Source organism: Saprolegnia diclina (assembly GCF_000281045.1).
Source record: "Saprolegnia diclina VS20 unplaced genomic scaffold supercont1.3, whole genome shotgun sequence".
Taxonomy (NCBI): Eukaryota; Oomycota; class Saprolegniomycetes; order Saprolegniales; family Saprolegniaceae; genus Saprolegnia; species Saprolegnia diclina.
The window spans coordinates 442398-460267 of record NW_008246070.1 but is presented as its reverse complement, the minus strand read 5'-3'; the positions used below and the strand labels follow the sequence as shown (position 1 = coordinate 460267).

Below are 17870 nucleotides of genomic sequence, written 5' to 3'. Positions count from 1 at the left end.
AGCGGTATTTATAGCCAAATGGACGCGAGCACCAAGGTGATGGTCCAAAGCGCGGCGCTGCAGTCGCGAACCACGGTTCCTCTGGCTCGCCACTTTGACGCGGTCTCGACTCACTACCGCTACATGGACGCCGACGCGACGACCAAAGACGTACCGTTGCCAAGGGTCTTTCTATATGACGACGAGCTATTAGGAAGAGGACCGGGCCCGAATCATTCGCGAGCTCAAGGCAAAACGATCCAAGACCAAAGGCGCCGGCACGAAAACAGCTTTTGAAGCTGCATTAGAGGTCCATGTACGTTGGACTACGCACGTGTGAGCCCGCGGCAATGTTGTACGCAGGGGACGGGCCACCGGCGACCAGTGAAGCGCGCACCGCCGCCGGCACGGCCACCGACAAACCAAGCGTCGACTGTCGAGAGCCCTATCGAGCAAATGAAGCGCGACATTGACAAGCGTGCGTCGCCAACCGCAGCTCTCATGAAAAAGATCTCCGCCTTCAAAGCTGTAGCACCGCGCATCACCATTGTGTACTCATAGTATGGGATCGTAGGCTCAGGAGCGAGACTTGGCGGTGGTCGAGCGCCTCATCCAAGAGAAGAACGCCGCCGAGGCCAAAGCCAAACAACTGGAAGCGCTCTTGTGGGAGCAGCCGGCCAAAGTGCACCCGACGCCTCAATCCTCGCGGCCAAACGTGACCAAGAAGCGCGACCTTGTCATCGACGCAGGCGAGTCGTTCTTCAACGACATCCACGGCGACGAGTCGGCGCCACCCGAGTTTAACGTAGCAGGACCGCGAACCGCGAGCTCAATCGAAGACGAACCGCCTGGGTTCGATGACATTGTCGAAGAGCCGGAGGTATGTACATGCTTACCTGCAGTTTGAACTCTTAATATACCAAACCCTGCGTAGCCGTGCACAAGTCCGACAAGTGCCGTTACCACCCAGCGCCGAGAACGCCACACAGCCAACCCTGCGTCGGACGATGATGCTCCGCCGAGCACGTGGGCGACCCGCATTTCGAGTACGATCCTGGTGCGTAGTAATCATCGATCACCGAACGTATGTAGGCGTGCACTCTTCGTTCTTGTCGGAGGCGACTGCAACTTCCAACCGGAAGCGACACGGCTCGTATTTTGAAGCGTACGACACGCAGCAATGTACGAGCGAGTACTCATCAACAAACTTGTGGCAGGAAGGAGCGAGCGCAAGAGGAAGAGGCCGCACGTGCCGCCGACGCGCGCGCCAAGCTCGAGCGTGCCAAGCGCGCAACGCCGTTTACCGGTACACGACCGTGTCGAACGAACCAGAACGCTTAGGCGCAACTAGGGTTGCTCGAGAACGAGGCCAAGACGCGCGAACGCAAGCACCAGCGCCTTCAAAAGGTACAGGAGGCAGCAAGCCGCGAGTATCAGCCTTTCAAGGCGCGTGATCCCCCCGTGTTTGAGCCGACCGACGGTGACGTGGCCGAGCTCGCACGGCAGAAGCGCGTTGCCGAACGCGCCGCCGCGCTGCTTGCGCAAAGCCAATTACCGCCCCGGCTCGCGCAGGCCAAGCCGAGGAAATCGCGCGCAGCACCTGAAGCTCATGTGCGCATCAAGGCGCAGCCCGTACCCGACTTTCAAGCAATGCAAACGCAGTGGAAGGCGTCGCTGCAGCGCGCCAAGAGCCGGCGCACGACGACACAAGTGGACGAGTTTTCGATCACGCGCCCCGAGAAGACAGCCAAGATGGCGCAAAAGAAGCAAGCGCGCATCGAGCGCCTCACTGCGGCCGAGCGCGCTGAGGTACACTCGTCCATCAACGTTGATGCTTAGGCGCATAATAGAAGGAAGCTGTGGAAGCGGAGCGGCGGCAGCGGTTGGAGGCGGCCATGGAAGCTGCCAAGGCCAGCACCAAAGTCTCGATGACGGCGTCCCACAAGCTGCGCACCGAAGCGATTCAAGCCAAATTGAAGGCGCGTCGTCAAGTCGACAAGAGCCAGGTCGATTGCTTTATTCGGCTCGTATCCGGATGTTCCTCTGACGTGGCACGCTGCAGGAGGAGGCACTCGTGGCGAAAAAAGAGAAGCTCAAGAACATTGCCAAGCAAGTGATTGCTGAGGTCTCTGATAGCGAACGCAAGCGGAAGGAAGAGAAGGGCAACTACGTCGTACTGCGAATGTCTCGTTCATGCATGCAACACGCTGTCTGTAGGAGGACCCGGAAGCCGCGGCCAAAGCCAAGGCCGAAGATGACCGCAAGGCGTACCAAGAATCTCTCAAGCGCAACCGCGAGCGGATTCTTGCAGCTGCCGCCGCGCGCCCGTCGCTCATGGAGCGCTTTGCTATCGACAAGAAGAAGGAAGAGCACAAGGTACAGCGGCCTCACCTTGGCCGTCGCTCACGAGTACACTTAGCGCAAGGCTCTGCAAGCCGTGGTGGCCAACGTTTTTGGAAAGAATTTGGGCGCGTTCAAGGGTGTCTTCACCGAGGACGAAGAAGACCTCGTTGCGGGCCTCGAGACGTCAGCTGCGGACGACGCCACGGACGCCAAGGATGAGAACGACGAGGACGAGTACAAGAACGATGACTAGCTCTACTTTGTTATGATGCTTAGACAAATGAGAAGCGCTGGTTGGGTGCGTCGTCCACGCAGGCAAAGACCTGCACCTTGTTGCCTTGGGTTGGGTCGACATCGAGGCAGACGCTGTACGTGGCATGCACTAGTCGCGACGGCTCTTGGCGCCACATTTGGTTGGTGTTGTTGGCGCTGCACGGGTGCAGAGCGATAGTCAGTTGGTTGTTATCATGGCGCGACACGTCCAGACAAGGTTGCTGGCCACCTTGGTTGACGAGGGCGTCGCCGCCGAGCTGCCAGAGGTCGTCGGCCGAGATCGGTGATGCTGCGTGGTGCGCACGGAGCCCGCCGTGGAGCGCGCCGACGCTAAGACCTTGGCTCGACACGATCGAGAAAGTACGGGGCCCCGTAAACGGCGCGCCGAGGTCAAACTTCCAGCGCCCGTCGACGCCCGCGAGCCCAAAGTTGGCTTCGAACCCGCCTTTGCTCGGGTTGTCGTGGAACATGAAGTAGTAGGGCAGGCCGCCGCCGTTGCCGCGCTCCGTCCACTGCACAAAGGACTGATAGTACGCGACCGCATTTTCGCGGCTTGAGATGTGGGCGCCGTTGTTGCCGCCGGCGTGGGGCCAGCCCGTTTCGGTGATAGTGAGCTTATCCGGACCGTACAAGCGGACAAGATTCTGCCAGCGGGCGTCGAGGTCCATGACCGGGTTGGTCCACGAGATGGACGCGCCGCCAAAGAAGGCGTAGATGTTGACGCCCACGACGTCACAGGCCGCAACCAGCGCCGGCGCACGGAGCCAGTCCCCGTCCATCTGCACCGACCCGACCTTGATGTGGGCGAGGCCTGCCTGGCGCAGACGATCCTTGGCCTCGTGCACCTTGGCCACAACGGTCTCGACCGACATGGCATTCTGGAAGAGGTCTTCGTTGCCCATGAAGATCGCGTGGACCGCGTCCGGGTGGCGACGCGCGCCGTCGATCGCGGCTTGCAGGTCGGCCGTGTAGTTGCCTCGGATCCAGACCCCGGCCGCGATCTGGAGCCCGGCCTTGGCCGCAGCGTCGATGACGTTGACGCCCTTGGCGATGGACTGGAAGGTGCGCACGGCCGTGAAGCGCTCCTTGATCGTCGCAAAGTGCTGGTCGATGTGGTCGATGCCGTACGTATCGTAGCACACACCACGAGTCGCGTTCCCGGCGGCGAAGACGACGGCCGTGAGATGAGCCAAGCTCGCTGCGAGGATGCGTACCATGATGCTGAGGGCAGTGGTCGGCGGCCGGCTAATGCGAAAGTGCCAAGCCAGGTGGGAACCCCTCGCCTCTCCAACTTGAAGTGGTTTTTACGCCAATTACCAACAGTATTCGAGCGTGTAGCCTGGCAGCGTGTCGATCGAAACACGCTTCGCTTGGTCGCGCCCGTGCTGAGCTGCGCAAGGATGCACCAGAGAGGCTCCAGCACCAGTCCTCAAGCGCAATGCCAGGGATGCGGAAAAGCCATCGTACGTGGACGCGGAGGTGGCGCGCCATGTAGGCTGCGATAAGCCACATGACGCTGCTCACGCACACGCTGCGATGGCCGTCGCCCACGAGGTGCTGGCAGCCAGCGCCACGCACCGCAGCACGGTCTCGTCCAGCAACGCTGTCGGGGAAGACGCAAAAGCAAATAGGTCAGCACGATCCTGGCGGTAGTCGATCTGCGTCTTGCGCGACCGTAAACGAGATGTAGTTTGCTGCGACGAAGAGAGCGGACCGCAGTGCGCTGTGTGCCCACTGCTGCACGACGCGCTTGAACGCAACGCGTTGGCGAAATTTCGCTAGGCAGTTGCGACGTAACTCGGCTTGATAAGCCCCGTGTGCCAGACGCCAACGACGACGCCATGCGCCACTTCGGAGCTGGTGAAACCTGTGGCAAGGGTCAATACCCTTGCCTGTGGTTAGCTCGCGCAAGCGCTTCACTGTGGGTGTGGCCGTCTCGTGGCGTTGTGGCATTAAATTTGCGAACTTCGAAGCTAATCCCACCCAATGTTGAAGCCGTAGTGGCACTCGTATTGCAGCTCGTCCTTGTCTACGTCGACCTACCAAGACCGCAGGCAGTGACATTGCAGAACCGCACCAAGCCGTCGACTGCGTGCGCGTGCGCCACGTCATTGCCCCGCGTGTGGAGTAGACAGGCCAACGTTGCGTGCCTTTAGCCTGTGCTATAAATACTGAGCTTCGAACTTCGGTACTGTCTAGCCGTCAAGATGCAAGCCGCGTGCCAGGACGGGGTCGCGTGGTGGCGGGCGACCGTTGGCGCCGCACCGACCGCGCCGACCGACCGCGTCCTAGACCGTCTCCTCGAGTGCATTGACGTGTCTCTGCCGTCGGCCATGTCGCCGCAAGAGATGCGAATCTACCTGCGCGTCTGCCTCGAGATGCGACCGACGCTGACGGCGCGGGACTGGGAGCACTTTCTCGTCCGGTTCGGACCGTTCCGGTCGTGCATCACCAAGTCCGTGACGTGCTTCCAGAGCCGGTACCACGACGGTATTGCACCCTGGTTCCACGGCGTCCTCTCGCGCGCCGACGCCGAGGCCATCCTCCGGGGCGGCGACGACGGCTCGTTCCTCGTGCGCTTCAGCGAGACGCAGCCCGAGAAGTTTACACTCGCCTACGTCAAGGTACACTCGGCGCCGCCGCATGCGGGAAAGCGCGAGATCAAGAACGTCTTGCTCGTCCACGACCCGACGGTACATCGTGTCGCCCGAAATGGTGTCTGATACCATGTCGTTAGCGCGGGTACGGGCCGCTCGACGGCGGGATGGGCCGCATGTACGAGTCAATCGCTGCCTTCATCGATAGCAGCGCGGGTCGCCTGCGTGTCTCGGTACGCACACGAGCCATTTGCGCATTCCGCCCATGTGACCCAGCATGTCCATACTCAATAGTACGCGTCCAAGCTCTCGTCGCAGATCAACGACGAGCTCAAGGCCGCGCGCAAGGCGGGCACGCTCGACTTTGGCCGGCTCTCGCTCAACGACAACAACGACTACGCCTCGTTCAGCACCGAAGACGTTGGTGACCGCGCACCGCCTTCGGGCTGCCTCTTTTCGACGACTCCCAACGTAGCGGCGAGCAGCGACTATGGTCTTCTCGAGCCGCCGGTGCGGGTGTCCGTGGCCGATAATGACTACGGCGCCTTCAAGTCTGTCGGTGACAACTACGGGTCGTTCAGTCGGCTCGCCGATGGCTACGGCTCCCTTGGCCGCGACGACATCAAGTCGTCGTACGGACAGTTCAACTACGTTGAAACCGAGCGCAACGCGCAGCTCACACCACCAAAGCCGCTACCTGCATCGTCCTATGGACGATTCGATGCTGCGGCGCTGCCCTCCGAGCCCGAGGCGGGCGCGTACGGGCGGTTCTCTGCCGCCGCGCCGCCGCAGAGCGCCTATGGCCGCTTCACGGACGTGGCGCACCCTCCGCCGGCGCCGGCGACCTACGGACAGTTTGCCTCGCTGCCACAAGCGAGCGCTGTCGAGCCAGCACCGTCCAACGCGTATGGGCAGTTTGGCGACGTGGCTTCCGCGCCGGTGCAGAGCACCGAGGCGCAGGCGATCGCACAGCTCGAGATGGGCATGGGTCTCTACAAGCAGGCGAACCTCCATGAGGCCATCGAGTATTTTTTGCGCGCCGAATTCTTTGCCAAAAATGCAGGTAAGCAGCAGGGTCGAAGTCGTGGCGACTAAGACATGGGCGGTAGGCGCGACGCACGTCGAGGCGCGGGCGCTCGGCAACCTCGGCACCGTGCACTTGGATCGGAAGCAGCCGACGCAGGCGGTGCTCTACTACGAAAAGTGTCTTGCGCTGACGCGGCAGGTCGGCGACGGGAAGCGCGAGAAGACGATCCTCAACAACCTCGTGCTTGCGTGCATGGCCGCCGCCGACTACGCCATGGCGCTGCGCTACTCGCACGATCAGCTCCGCGTGACGGCCAACGCTGTCAACCGCCAAAAGATCGCAACGCGCATCGCGTCCCTCGAAGAGCGCGTCCAGCAGGCGTCGTTGGCATCCTGATAAGCGTTCGAGCCAAACCATCCTCTGTACCACGTGGTGGGTCCTGCGTCTTTTGCGCAGGTCGCAGGCACAGTGGCATCCTGCCAGCTGGTCGCTCACATCAGCAGTAACCTGTACAAACGGCGCGGTCTTTGCAGCCGCACATTCCTAGCGATGGCTCGGCCTGGCAGCGCAGTAGGATCCATTGGCTCCCTGTGGGCGCGGCCGGCGCCGCAGTCGTCGCTTCATCCACCGTGCCGACCTAGTACTGCCGGCCTGTCCTGAGACTCAATTTTTGGCGGACCTCTACTCATTTTGATTCCTTCGAACTTCGAAGAACGCGTGTATTTTTTTGAATGTACATACAAACAGCAAGATAACATGTGGACGTCGAATAAAAGGGAGCTTGTAACACTGCGTAATGACGGAAACTGGGCTCTTGGCAGGCGCTCATCGAGCTTATTTTCCCAGCCACCAGCATGCGTCGACGAGCAACCGTCGTCCTGCTGCTCCTCGCGCTGCAGGCAGCCTCGGGCCTCCGCCTGCAGAACGGATCCAAGGTCACGGACGTCCCTACCTCGCCGACGACGCCGACGTCAGATCCCATCACGAAGCCGCTCACGCCGACGCCGACGCCGACGACATTGACGCCAACTCCGACGCCGACGACGGCGCCACCGACAAAGACGCCGACACCGCCGCCGGGCCCGACAACGGAACCACCAACGCCAACGACAGCACCGGTTACGGACGCGCCTGGACCGGCGCCGTCACCATCGAGTGCAACGCCAACAACGTCGACAAAGACGCCACCCAGCGGTTCGACGCCGACCCCGACGCCGTCAACCAAGGCGCCGACCCGATCGCCCAATGCGTCAACGTCGTCTGGTTCCGGATCTGGCGATCCGTCCGTAGCTACGAAGACACCTGCGCCCAACAAGCCCGACGACTCGTCCAACATCATCACGTACGCGGCTGTGGGCGCCGGCGTCTTTGTCGTCGCCGTTGCCCTTGTCGCGTTCGTCTTGTACCGTCAAAAGAAGGCTGCCGAGCTCGAAGATGCGCGGACGTCCTTGACGCCGGCCGAGTACTACACGGACCGGCGCTCGCAGCCGTACACTGGCAAGTCTCAGCACACGAGCTACCGCGGATCGGTCGACACGCGCTCGTCGCAGAAGAGCACGCAGCGCCACTCGACGATCGACGTGGGCAATTCAAACTCGCGCTCAACGGGTCCGGTGGTCACCGGCGGCGAGGTCAACCAGCTCGAGGGCTACGACATCCGCTTCGACAAGTCGATGAGCAACTTCCGCGTCGCGAACGAAGAGGTCGAGCTCTTTGACGTGCTCGCGCGCGGGGGCTTTGGCGTCATCTACCGCGGGCGCTTTGCGGGCGAAGAGGTCGCGGTCAAGAAGTGCTTGCCCGAGAAAGTCAACAACCATGAGGCGATGGAAGCCTTTATGTGCGAGATCAAGCTCATGTCCAAGCTGGACCACCCGAACATTGTGCGCTTCGTCGGCGTTGCGTGGACGACGTTGCTGCAGCTCAAGATGCTCACCGAGTACCAGCACAACGGCAACGTCCGGAATCTGCTCGTCGAGGACAAGGAGCGCCGCCAGATTCCGTGGTTTGGCTCGAGTGCGATCACGAAGCTCCGGATGGCGTCGGACGTGGCCGAGGCGCTCGTGTATCTCCACACGGCGTCGCCGCCGATCATCCACCGCGACCTCAAGAGCAGCAACGTGCTCTTGGGCGACGCGTGGGAGGCCAAGCTGACCGACTTTGGCACGAGCCGGGAGCTCAGCGACGAAAACACGATGACGGCCGAGATTGGGACGCTGGCGTGGATCGCACCCGAGATCATGCTCGGCGGCCACTACACGGAGCGCGCCGACGTCTACTCGTTTGGTGTGCTCCTGAACGAGCTCGACTTGGCGGACCTTCCGTACTCGAACGTGACGAGCGACGGCTTCATCTCGCACACGCGGCTCGGCGTCATGGTGGCGGCCGGCAAGATCGCCCCCAAATTCTCGGACGACTGCCCCGAGCAGATCGCCGCGCTCGGGACCGAGTGCCTCCGCTTCGAGGCGTCGAGCCGCCCCACAGCGATGCAGATCGCGTACCGACTCCGTCAGATGACCAAGAGCACGACCACCCGACCGCTTTAACGTGCGCCTGTATACAACATGATGTGCTATTATTTATGGCGGCTAGTGGTGCGAGAGCGGAATGGCGTGGGGCATGGCGGAGGCTGGCGGCAGCACGAGCAGGCGCCACGCCTTGACGTCAAAGACATACCGACGGTTCTTGTGCGAGAGCGAGAGGAGACCGGCCATGACGGCCGACATGGTGTCGAGGTAGTAGACGCCGTCGCGCTCCCGGTCGTGCCAGTGCATGAGGTAAAAGCTCTGCGACGAGAGCAGGAGCGTCTCGATCGGCACCGACGGCTGGTGCGGCGCATACCATTTGGCGAGTTGGTACCAAACGATAATGTTGGCGAGCGCAATGCCGCAGAGGACGCCGAGCCGGAGCGGATCGCCGAGCGCGATCGACCCGCTCACGCAGTGGAGCTCAAAGTCGACGTCGACGAGGTCACAGCGGCGGTGCAGCGCGGCGGCGTAGTGCTGCGGGTGCAAGAACGTCCAGATCGTGACGGAAATGGTCGTACCGAGCGAGCTCCGGCCAGCGTAGAGCGACGTGTACTGCTGCGTGATGCAGCTAAAGACGTCGTTGAGCACGTAGACAAGCCAGGACGCTTCGGACGCGGCCAGGATCGTCATGTACCACGTGAGCGGCGGCGAGTCGAGGCGCGTGACGCTATCGACTTGAAGGAGTTTCAACGGACTTGTGTTGAGCATCCACATGGCGGTGACCGAGCGCAGGACAAGGAACGTGCGGCCGGCCCACACGTGGCCGATGATGCGGTTGAGCGCAAAGAGGTTCATGCCTTCCACGTCCCGCGTCGGCGACGTCAGAATGAGGAGCGCGATCGAGCCGGCGATGCAGATGAGAATGTACGAAATGTACAAGTTGCCGGCCTGCGAGAGCGATGAAAACGTGACGGGGATCGCGCTCGGGTCGGGCGCCATGGTGCGCGGCGCGGTGCGGGCCGAGATGGCGGCCACCGCGCCGCTGTCACCTTGAAATGCCACGACTTCCCGATGACCAGCGACCCACTCAAAGAGGTAGCACCACCCGAAAAACGTCCACGGCACATCGCTCGGGTCGAGGAGGTTGATGGTGAAGAGCGACGCGGCGGCAGCACCGTTGAGCGCAATGTACTGCACCGCCGAGACGTTGAGTTCGGGTGCGAGCACGAGACGCTGGAGCTCGTGGGCGACCGGCGCGAGGGGTGCAAAGGCCGTGGCGTTGACGTCCATAGCAAACTGAGACAACTTTTCAAAGACAACGGGACACCCCGAGCCCGCCGCGTTCAAGCCGCAAATGTCGGCGATCGCAACGTTGGCGTGGTTGGCATAGAGCCCGAGAAACGCAAAGATGAGCTCTGCGTTGGACGTGGCCATGTTGTCGCTGAAGATCGCGTGACACGGGTTCGTCATCCCAAACGGGCGGTAGAGACCATAGTAGGCGGGGTAGGGCGGGCAATCGTCGCCGCACATCATATTGCCGCCAACGACCGCGATCGACGCGTTGTACATGAGCGACGTTGGCACGGGGAGGACGAATGGCCAGCTCGGCAGTTCTGCGAAAGCAGTGCGCGCGGTCGCATTCGAGAGCAGAAGCGCCGAGAGCGAGCTGAGATAGCGCCCGTACATCGTACGCAGTGCGCTGGGGCACGTAACGAACACCATGTCGATCGAGCCAAACGGCCCGAGCGAGTCGTGGAGCGACTGCAACCCTGGTGAGAGCGGCGCGATGATGGTTAGATTCTGCTGCAAGACACTCTGACTGCTCACGTTGGCAAAGGCAAAGTCGGCATCGCCGTAGATGAGGCTCTTGCCGCTGAGCAAGGTCGCGTTCGTTGCGATGGCCCAGAGGTCGCTCGCAAACGTCCAGTAAAAGCGCAGTGACGTCTGCGTGTTCATGTGGTACGCCCCGACCGAGTGGCTGATCGCGAGCGGCTGCGTGTAGCCCAGCGCCGACGTCACCTCGATCGAGTCGAGTAGCCCCAGTGTCTTGTAGTTTTGCCACCGAAATGCAAAGGCCGCGATGCCATGGCGTTCCCAGTAAGCGACCTCGTCCTCGACGCTGGTCGCGACGGCCGCCGTGTCGGCCAGCCAGCGCTGGCCGTGGTTGGTCGCTCGCAGGACGCGGCCTATGCCAATCTCAAACGACGTCCCCCAGCACGACTCCCACGCTTGGCGATCGGGGATGTTGCGTAGGGCTGTCTCGAGGTACACGGCGCCGTTGGTCGTGTACTGCGCCTGGCAGCGCGCTACGCGGCGGCTGGAGCTCGCGAGCGACCACGTTCTTTCGAAATCGACCCAGCACAACTGCGTCGACATCCACGGTAATTTGCACGGGTTGAGACTTCGAAGCCCGACCACAAAGGTGCTGAGTGGCATCGACGGCTCCAAGAGCTGGCGCCGCGGCGCGTGAAAGCTCGAGATGATGGTCGCGGACGAGTCGTTGTAGCGCTGTCGCCAGTCGCTAAAGTCGACAGACGCCACTTCAAATGGCAGTGGAGTGCTGTTGCCGTGCAAGAGCAGCTGCTCGTTGAACTGGTTGGCGACGAATGCATACACGCCCGTGGCCGCAAAGCCCTCCCAGCCAAAGTCGTTGGCCAGAAACGACTGCGCGAGCTCGAGATAGAGGATGTTGCTCGTGAACGTCATGGCCATAAACAGTAGCGCGACCGCAATGACGACGCTGTTGTAGCGCACGCGCACCTTCCAGAGGTACGACGTCTGCCGCTGGTCGTCCCGCTTCTCCAACTTGATCGATTGGGGCAACATATCGGCGGCCGCGAGCCGCGTTTTTTCGTTGTTGATGAAGCGCCAGAGCTTGATGTCAAACCACCCGAGCTGCTTGATGTTGACGACGCCCGCCATAAAGGCCGTGACCGGGTTCAAGCTCGCTTCCCACGTCTGCTCGGGGGGTGGTGGCTGCAAGTAGGCCACCGCGGCCGACGAGAGCAGGAGCGATGGCTCGGGTACCTCGCCCGATGCGAGCACGCAGCGCTCGAAGAGGATGCCGACAAGCACGACGCCGACGTTGACGACGAGCACGGTGAGCACACGTTGCCAGGACCCGAGGACAATGTGGCCACTATTGCAGAAGACGTTGCGGTCCATATTGACCAAGTAGCAGTCGCGGCGCAAGGTCGCGTCGACGTTGACGGGCGATAGGACGTCGAGGAGGAAGACAATGAGAAACGCGAGATGGGAGCTCCACGGAGCGTACGTGCGCGTGCCGTGGAGCGTCAGTGGCGTAAACACATCTTGGACAACGTACGTGATCCAGACCGACTCGCCGGCAAAGAGACTCGACTCGTACAGCGACCGGTGCGAGTCGACGAGGCGCTGTGACGCGCTGCTCTTGACGGGGGCCGTGCCGAGGCTCAAGCTGCAAGCAAACGCGCGCGTAAGGAGCAGCGATCGGTTCGACCAGACGGCCGAGACGACACGGTTGAAGACGAACCAGTCGCTGCCGCGCGGCCGATGTACACTGAAAAGGAGGACGACGAGAAGCCCGACACCGGCGATCGCAGCCGACACAATCACAGCACAGTACCACATGTACATGCCGAGGCTCAGCGTGGCGGGCGGTGCGGGGAGCGCGACGCCGGGCGTAGCGTATGACATGACAGTGTACGAGGCGACGTCGCCTTCGAACGAGACGACTTCGCGCTGGTTCATGGCCCAGTCGTACAGCATCCCATGGCCAAAGAAGGCCCACGACGGCTCCAAAATGGCTTGTGTCTGGAGGTGGAGTGGGTTGGCTCCATCTTGCACAAACTGCAAGAGGCGAATGTCCAGCGTCAAAGCACTGGACGCTTGCAGGTCGTTGGGTAATGAACCGAGGATTGTCTTGGCGGCAGTCGCAGCCCGTAGAAGGTCGTAGCACAGTGCCTGTTCGTCGGGCAGCGCAAGGGCGCAAATCGGCTGCGCAGTCGTGGCAGTCAAAGCAGTTGCGAAGAGCGCACTCATGGGCGTCAGTCCCACGCTGAGGCGGCGCTGGGTGCCGCACGCATCGTCAAAGCCAAACGACTCTTGGACAAAGTCCGTGGCGCTCACATACCCGCACATGGGACTGCCGCCGTAGAAGCGCAGCGAGGTCTTGGTCCATTGCGGCGGTGTCGGGTGCAGCGTGAGGCTCGGGATCGCTGCGAATGCAGTCGCAAAGGCCGGTGTTGTCTCCAGCGCGTGCAAGACGAGCGCGCGAAAGCGCTGGACGGCAAGGTTGAGGTCCTTCGGCAGTGGCACCCAGCGCAGATCAATGTTGGCAAGGAAGCCCAGGGCGTCGTGCGCGGCGGCGTACACGGGCGCGAGTGGGTACCCGAGGTTGTAGTACTCGAGCTGCGTCGGGTCAAACGCGCCAAAGAAGAGCGTCGAGTTGAGCACGAGGCTCTGGTTGGCGCCAATGGCGTTGAAGTCATTTTGGAGCCCGGCATACATGTAGTCGGTCGTCCAGAGCGCATCGCGGTGCCACGCCGCGAGCGACTTGAGCCGAAAGGTGGACGAGAGGCCGAGTGCATTTTGGATCGTGATCGTCTCGTCAATGCCGATCTGGAATTGGTTGGCGTACTGGAGTGCAAATCTAGTCACGCCCGCGTCTGCCCAGACGCCGACTTCTTCATCGAGCGTGCTCCACTTGCGGTCGAGCATCGTGTCGAGCCACGTTGGACCGTCCATAGGACTCACGCTGCGGACTGCGTTGCCGATGCGCACGTCAAACATGCCTTGCGTGCTCTCGACCCAGCGGCGGAACGGCGTGTTGCGCGCGACCGACTCCAAGTACACGGCGCCGTTGTTAACATCGCGCGCCCAGCAGCGCGCTGCCCGCGCCGCCGTGTGGGCCATGACCCAGCGCTTCTCAAAGTCGACCCAGCAGTACTGCGCCACCATAAAGATGATGTTTTGCGTCTCGAGGCGCCGGAGACCGACGATCGCGGCCTCAGCGGTCGTCAGCTCCTCGTACACGAGCTTGCGCGCGTACGCGGCGAGCTGCCCAGCCTCGTCCGAGGACGTGAGGTGGCGCGCTATGAGATCCAACGGCGTTGACGAAGGCGCTTGCACGGGCAGCAGCGTGAGCTCCAAATTGAACGTCGTCGCGACCAGCGTCGAGACGTTGGACGCAAAGAGGCCCGGCCAAAAGTAGTCGTTCTCCATGTACGGGCGCAACATGTAGAGCGCGGCGAGGCCGAGCAAAACAGAGCCAACCACGTATGTCAGGCCGACACCGTCATAGAGCCGCGTTTGACGAAGCGCTGCCAGCGACCACAGCATGCTGCTCTGGTGAGTTGGCGACTGATAAAAAGGCAGTCGCGCCAGCTATTATCAGCGCCGAAACGGAAGCGCAACCGATGATATGAAGACAATGGCGCAGAAGTGTTGGACCGAACGGGCTGAAGCGATCGTTGCTGCTTGTTCTCATACCCGACGCTGTCCAAGACCTGCGCTCCGACACGAATTCCTGCACAGCCAGTAGGACGTACACTGCCGCACAGATGTACGAGAAGAAACGCATAGCTACCTATCTATGGACATGCACCCACGACTGGTGCGACGAGCCAAGCCCGCGCCGATGACGCCACTGCAGTCCTAGAACACCCCGACGAGGAGCCTCGGATGCGACCGCCACTGATGCATCGGACCAACATGGTGCCGATCCCGAAGCTCTTGACGCGTAGTAGAATGGCAGCTAGCATGCGCTTGAGCAGCGCCGTGTAATCAGCTTACCGCGTTGGCTCTAAGCGAGTACGTGGACGCACGCTTACTTGGCCACGGACGCGCCAGCAATTAGACTCGGTCGACCGCATGGCGATCTGATCGCACCGATATCCGGATATCCGGATATGGGTGCATTGAACGTCAAGCTCAGTGTCGACAACGAAGCATGAAACGGAGGGCGGCGCTACTCGTGCTGCTGGTCGTGGCGCTCAGCACCAAGGCGCTCACCCACGTCCCGAAGCCGTCGGCAACGACCGCGCCGCCGTTGGCCAGGCCCAGCGCCGACGGCGACCACCGTACGAGCCTCGACGGCGTCTGCCGTACGTTCCACATGAGCGGCTCGTGGTGGCGCTACGAGTGGTGCCACCAAGAGCACGTGCGACAGTACGCGATCGACCGCGTCACGGGCGCCGAGGCCTCGGTGAATCTCATTGGCCGCTTCTTCGGTGCGACCGACGGCGAGGCGTCGCCCACGCGCGCCCGGCCGTTCGTGACGCACGTGTTCTTGAACGGCGACGCGTGCCATGGCGGGTCGCGGCAGTCGCCTGTCGCGCGCAACCGCAGCGCCGAGGTCCGCTTCTCGTGCTGCAGCTTTCGACCGACAGAAACGTACATTGAGAGCGTCTCGGAGCCGATCTTGTGCGAGTACCTCTTGAGCGTGTGCACGCCGTTGGCGTGTGCGACCAAATTGCAGGCCCAAGACGAGAGCAGCGACGACACCAAGCGGCTCCGAGCGACTGTCAAGACCATGTTCTACCACGCGTACAACAACTACATGGAGCACGCGTTCCCGCTCGACAACCTCCGCCCGATCTCGTGCAAGGGCGACACGTTCGAGCTCGGGAAGATCCCAATGCTGACGCTGATCGACACGCTCGACACACTGGTGGTCTTTGGCGACTTTGAAGAATTTCGCCGCGCAGTGCGCCTCGTGCTGTCGGGGGCCAGCTTTGACCTCAACACCGAAGTCTCGGTCTTTGAGACCACGATTCGGGTGCGTCATCAATATTGGTTGAGGCGCTGATACGGTCTAGGTCCTCGGCGGGCTCCTCTCGGCCCACATGTTTGCAGTCGACGCGTCGCTCGGCATCTATGAAGCAAGCGCGTACGACGACGGGCTCCTGCGCTTGGCAATTGACCTTGCCGACCGGCTTCTCCCAGCATTTGTGACCAAGACGGGCATTCCGTACGGGACGGTCAATTTGCGTTATGGCGTGCCCCGGGGCGAGACAACCGTGGCCTCCACGGCCGGCGCTGGCTCACTCACGATGGAGTTTACAATGCTGAGTGTTTTGACGGGCAACCCGGTGTACGCGCTCGCGGCTCGAAAAGCCGTGCGGGCGCTGTTCGAGCGCAAGTCGAGCGTCGGGCTCCTCGGCAAGCACATTGACGTCGACTCGGGCGACTGGACCGAGACGATTAGCGGCCCAGGCTCCAATTCCGACAGCTTTTACGAGTACCTTCTCAAGATGTACGTCCTCTTTGGCGACGCCGAGTCGCTCGGTATGTTCGAGGAAGTCTACTCGAACGTCATGGAGCACAACAAGCACGGCGACTGGTACGGCGACGTCTCCATGTGGGACGGCTGCACGGGCGGCGCCGCCATTGTCTTTGACAACCTCGTCGCGTTCTGGCCGGGCATGCAGACACTCCTCGGGGACTTTGAGACGAGCGCCAAGAGCCTCAACGCCTACTACCAGGTGTGGCACAAGTACGGCTTCCTCCCCGAGCAGTTTGACGTGGGTCGGTGGCGCCCCAAAAAAGCCTCGAGCAACCGGTACCCGCTGCGGCCCGAGCTCATCGAGTCGACGTTCTACATGCACGCAGCGACGCGCGACGACTCGTGGCGCAAGGCCGGCGCGGCGTTCGTCGCGTCCATCGAGCGCTTCTCCAAAACCACGTGCGGCTACGCGTCGATCGCGGACGTCGAGTCGCGCGCCCAGGAGGACGACATGCCCTCCTTCTTCCTCTCGGAAACGTGCAAGTACCTCTACCTGCTCTTTGACGACAACAATTTGCTTCGACGAGGCAACTACGTCTTTACGACCGAGGCGCACCCGTTCCCTGTGCTTTCCTCGGCCCAAGTCGCAGCCATTTGGCCACCGAACGGCGCCCCGCGTGCGCCCCGCCAAGCGCTCACGTGTCCGCGCCTCCCGTTCTACGCGTCCGTCTCGTTTGACGCCTCGTACCAGGATGCGTTTGTCAAGATGAAGCCCCGGTGCGACGCGCCCCGTCGGGCCGCAGCCAAGGCGAGTAAGAAGAACTCGGCCAAGGCGACGGCGCCCCGCGTCTTGCACGGTGGCGACGCGCTCGGCGACTTTGTCATCGATCAGCTCGTCGGCGGCTTTCGCGCCCGCAGCGCTCGGTTTCCCGGCGATGCGCTCAAGGTCACCAACCTCGGCGACCCTAAGATCGTCGTCGAGTTCCACTCGCCCGAGCCGACGCCGCTCGCCGACTTTCGCATCCACAACTTTGAGACGGACGTGACGACGCGCTGTCGACTGCTCGTGTACGACGCTGACGACGTCCTGATCGACACGATCACGTGTTCCGGCGCGCTCTTTGGTCCGACCAAGACCGAAGGGTCGTCTGTTTTTGTCGAGAAGCGGTCGGTGGAACTCGCCTCGCCTCTGCGTGCGTGTGCGGCCATGGACGCTGTCGACCCTGGCGCGATCGTGCTCGTCCAGCGCGGCGACTGCTACTTTGACGACAAGGCGCGCCGCGGCATGGACGCGGGGGCGAGTGCCGTCATCATCGTCAACACCGACGCGGCCGAGGACCTCATGATCATGGCGCGGTCGTCGACGTCCGATGCGGCGCAGGATGAAACCCCGATCTCGGTGCCCATCGTCATGGTGGCGCAGACGGCCGAGGCGCGACTCCGCCGACCCCACACCCGCGTTTCGCTCGAGCACCACATTGTGCCCCGCGACGACGACGACTTCCCGTACGTTGTCGGGTCGCGCTACGACCTCAAAGTCGTGGGGCCGCACGGCTGGGGCCTCCACCTCGCGCTCAAGACGAGCGACGCAACCGGCGTCTCGGCGTGGACGATTGCGCTCGTGGACGCCACGGCGCCCGAAGAGGAAGAGACAGCGTCGGACGAGACGACGCCGACGGCCCAAGCCTTTGCGCGCGTCTTGCAGCAGCTCAAAGGACTCGGCTTCTCGGACGAAGCGCTGCATTTGCTCGAAAACGAAGACGACGCCGATCTGCGACTCGAAGCGCTCCTTAGCGGTCTCCGAGATGTCGGGCTGGACGATATGGCCGACAAGGTGGCGCTCAAGACGAGTGATGCCAAGGTCGCCAAGGACGACGACCCTCCCCAGGTCATCGAGGCATTTCAGTCTCTGGCCAGCGAAGAGGACGCGAGCGATGTGTGCACCGACGCCGACGCCCCCGCCAAGGTTCCTGGTAGGTAGT

The 17870-nt window shown here is 62.3% G+C and overlaps 6 protein-coding genes across 6 annotated transcripts; 4 read left to right on the top strand and 2 right to left on the bottom strand.

Annotated features, from left to right (window-relative positions):
• Positions 1–18: 18 nt before the first annotated feature.
• SDRG_01278 (hypothetical protein) lies at positions 19–2575 on the top strand (the record flags this gene model as incomplete). Its single annotated transcript, XM_008606795.1, has 12 exons — positions 19–150; positions 194–295; positions 343–507; positions 554–859; positions 914–1025; positions 1072–1144; positions 1197–1285; positions 1331–1788; positions 1830–1985; positions 2042–2152; positions 2197–2355; positions 2399–2575. The coding sequence occupies 12 exons, from the start codon at positions 19–21 to the stop codon at positions 2573–2575; spliced, it is 2040 nt and encodes a 679-aa protein (XP_008605017.1).
• SDRG_01277 (hypothetical protein) lies at positions 2557–4533 on the bottom strand. Its single transcript, XM_008606794.1, has one exon. It carries the CDS (start codon positions 3810–3812, stop codon positions 2595–2597), a length of 1218 nt encoding a protein of 405 aa, XP_008605016.1. The 5' UTR covers positions 3813–4533; the 3' UTR covers positions 2557–2594.
• A 138-nt stretch (positions 4534–4671) lies between these two features.
• SDRG_01276 (hypothetical protein) lies at positions 4672–7029 on the top strand. Its single transcript, XM_008606793.1, has 4 exons — positions 4672–5288; positions 5333–5425; positions 5487–6255; positions 6302–7029. The coding sequence occupies exons 1-4, from the start codon at positions 4803–4805 to the stop codon at positions 6613–6615; spliced, it is 1662 nt and encodes a 553-aa protein (XP_008605015.1). The 5' UTR covers positions 4672–4802; the 3' UTR covers positions 6616–7029.
• Positions 7030–7073: 44 nt separating this feature from the next.
• Positions 7074–8762, top strand: SDRG_01275 (TKL protein kinase; the record flags this gene model as incomplete). Its single annotated transcript, XM_008606792.1, has 1 exon — positions 7074–8762. The coding sequence occupies one exon, from the start codon at positions 7074–7076 to the stop codon at positions 8760–8762; it is 1689 nt and encodes a 562-aa protein (XP_008605014.1).
• A 7-nt stretch (positions 8763–8769) lies between these two features.
• On the bottom strand, positions 8770–14186 carry SDRG_01274 (hypothetical protein). The gene has a single exon (XM_008606791.1). The coding sequence runs from the start codon at positions 14001–14003 to the stop codon at positions 8805–8807; it is 5199 nt and encodes a 1732-aa protein (XP_008605013.1). The 5' UTR covers positions 14004–14186; the 3' UTR covers positions 8770–8804.
• Positions 14187–14613: 427 nt separating this feature from the next.
• Positions 14614–17869, top strand: SDRG_01273 (hypothetical protein; the record flags this gene model as incomplete). Its single annotated transcript, XM_008606790.1, has 2 exons — positions 14614–15441; positions 15482–17869. The coding sequence occupies 2 exons, from the start codon at positions 14614–14616 to the stop codon at positions 17867–17869; spliced, it is 3216 nt and encodes a 1071-aa protein (XP_008605012.1).
• Between the last annotated feature and the right edge of the window lies 1 nt (position 17870).

Excerpts from the sequence above, each read along its gene's own strand:
- SDRG_01277 (XM_008606794.1), bottom strand. The coding sequence starts at position 3,812 with ATGGTACGCATCCTCGCAGCGAGCTTGGCTCATCTCACGGCCGTCGTC.
- SDRG_01276 (XM_008606793.1), top strand. The coding sequence starts at position 4,803 with ATGCAAGCCGCGTGCCAGGACGGGGTCGCGTGGTGGCGGGCGACCGTT. Across the intron at positions 5,289-5,332 it reads TGCTCGTCCACGACCCGACG|CGCGGGTACGGGCCGCTCGA; the intron begins GTACATCGTGTC and ends CCATGTCGTTAG. Across the intron at positions 6,256-6,301 it reads ATTCTTTGCCAAAAATGCAG|GCGCGACGCACGTCGAGGCG; the intron begins GTAAGCAGCAGG and ends CATGGGCGGTAG.
- SDRG_01274 (XM_008606791.1), bottom strand. The coding sequence starts at position 14,003 with ATGCTGTGGTCGCTGGCAGCGCTTCGTCAAACGCGGCTCTATGACGGT.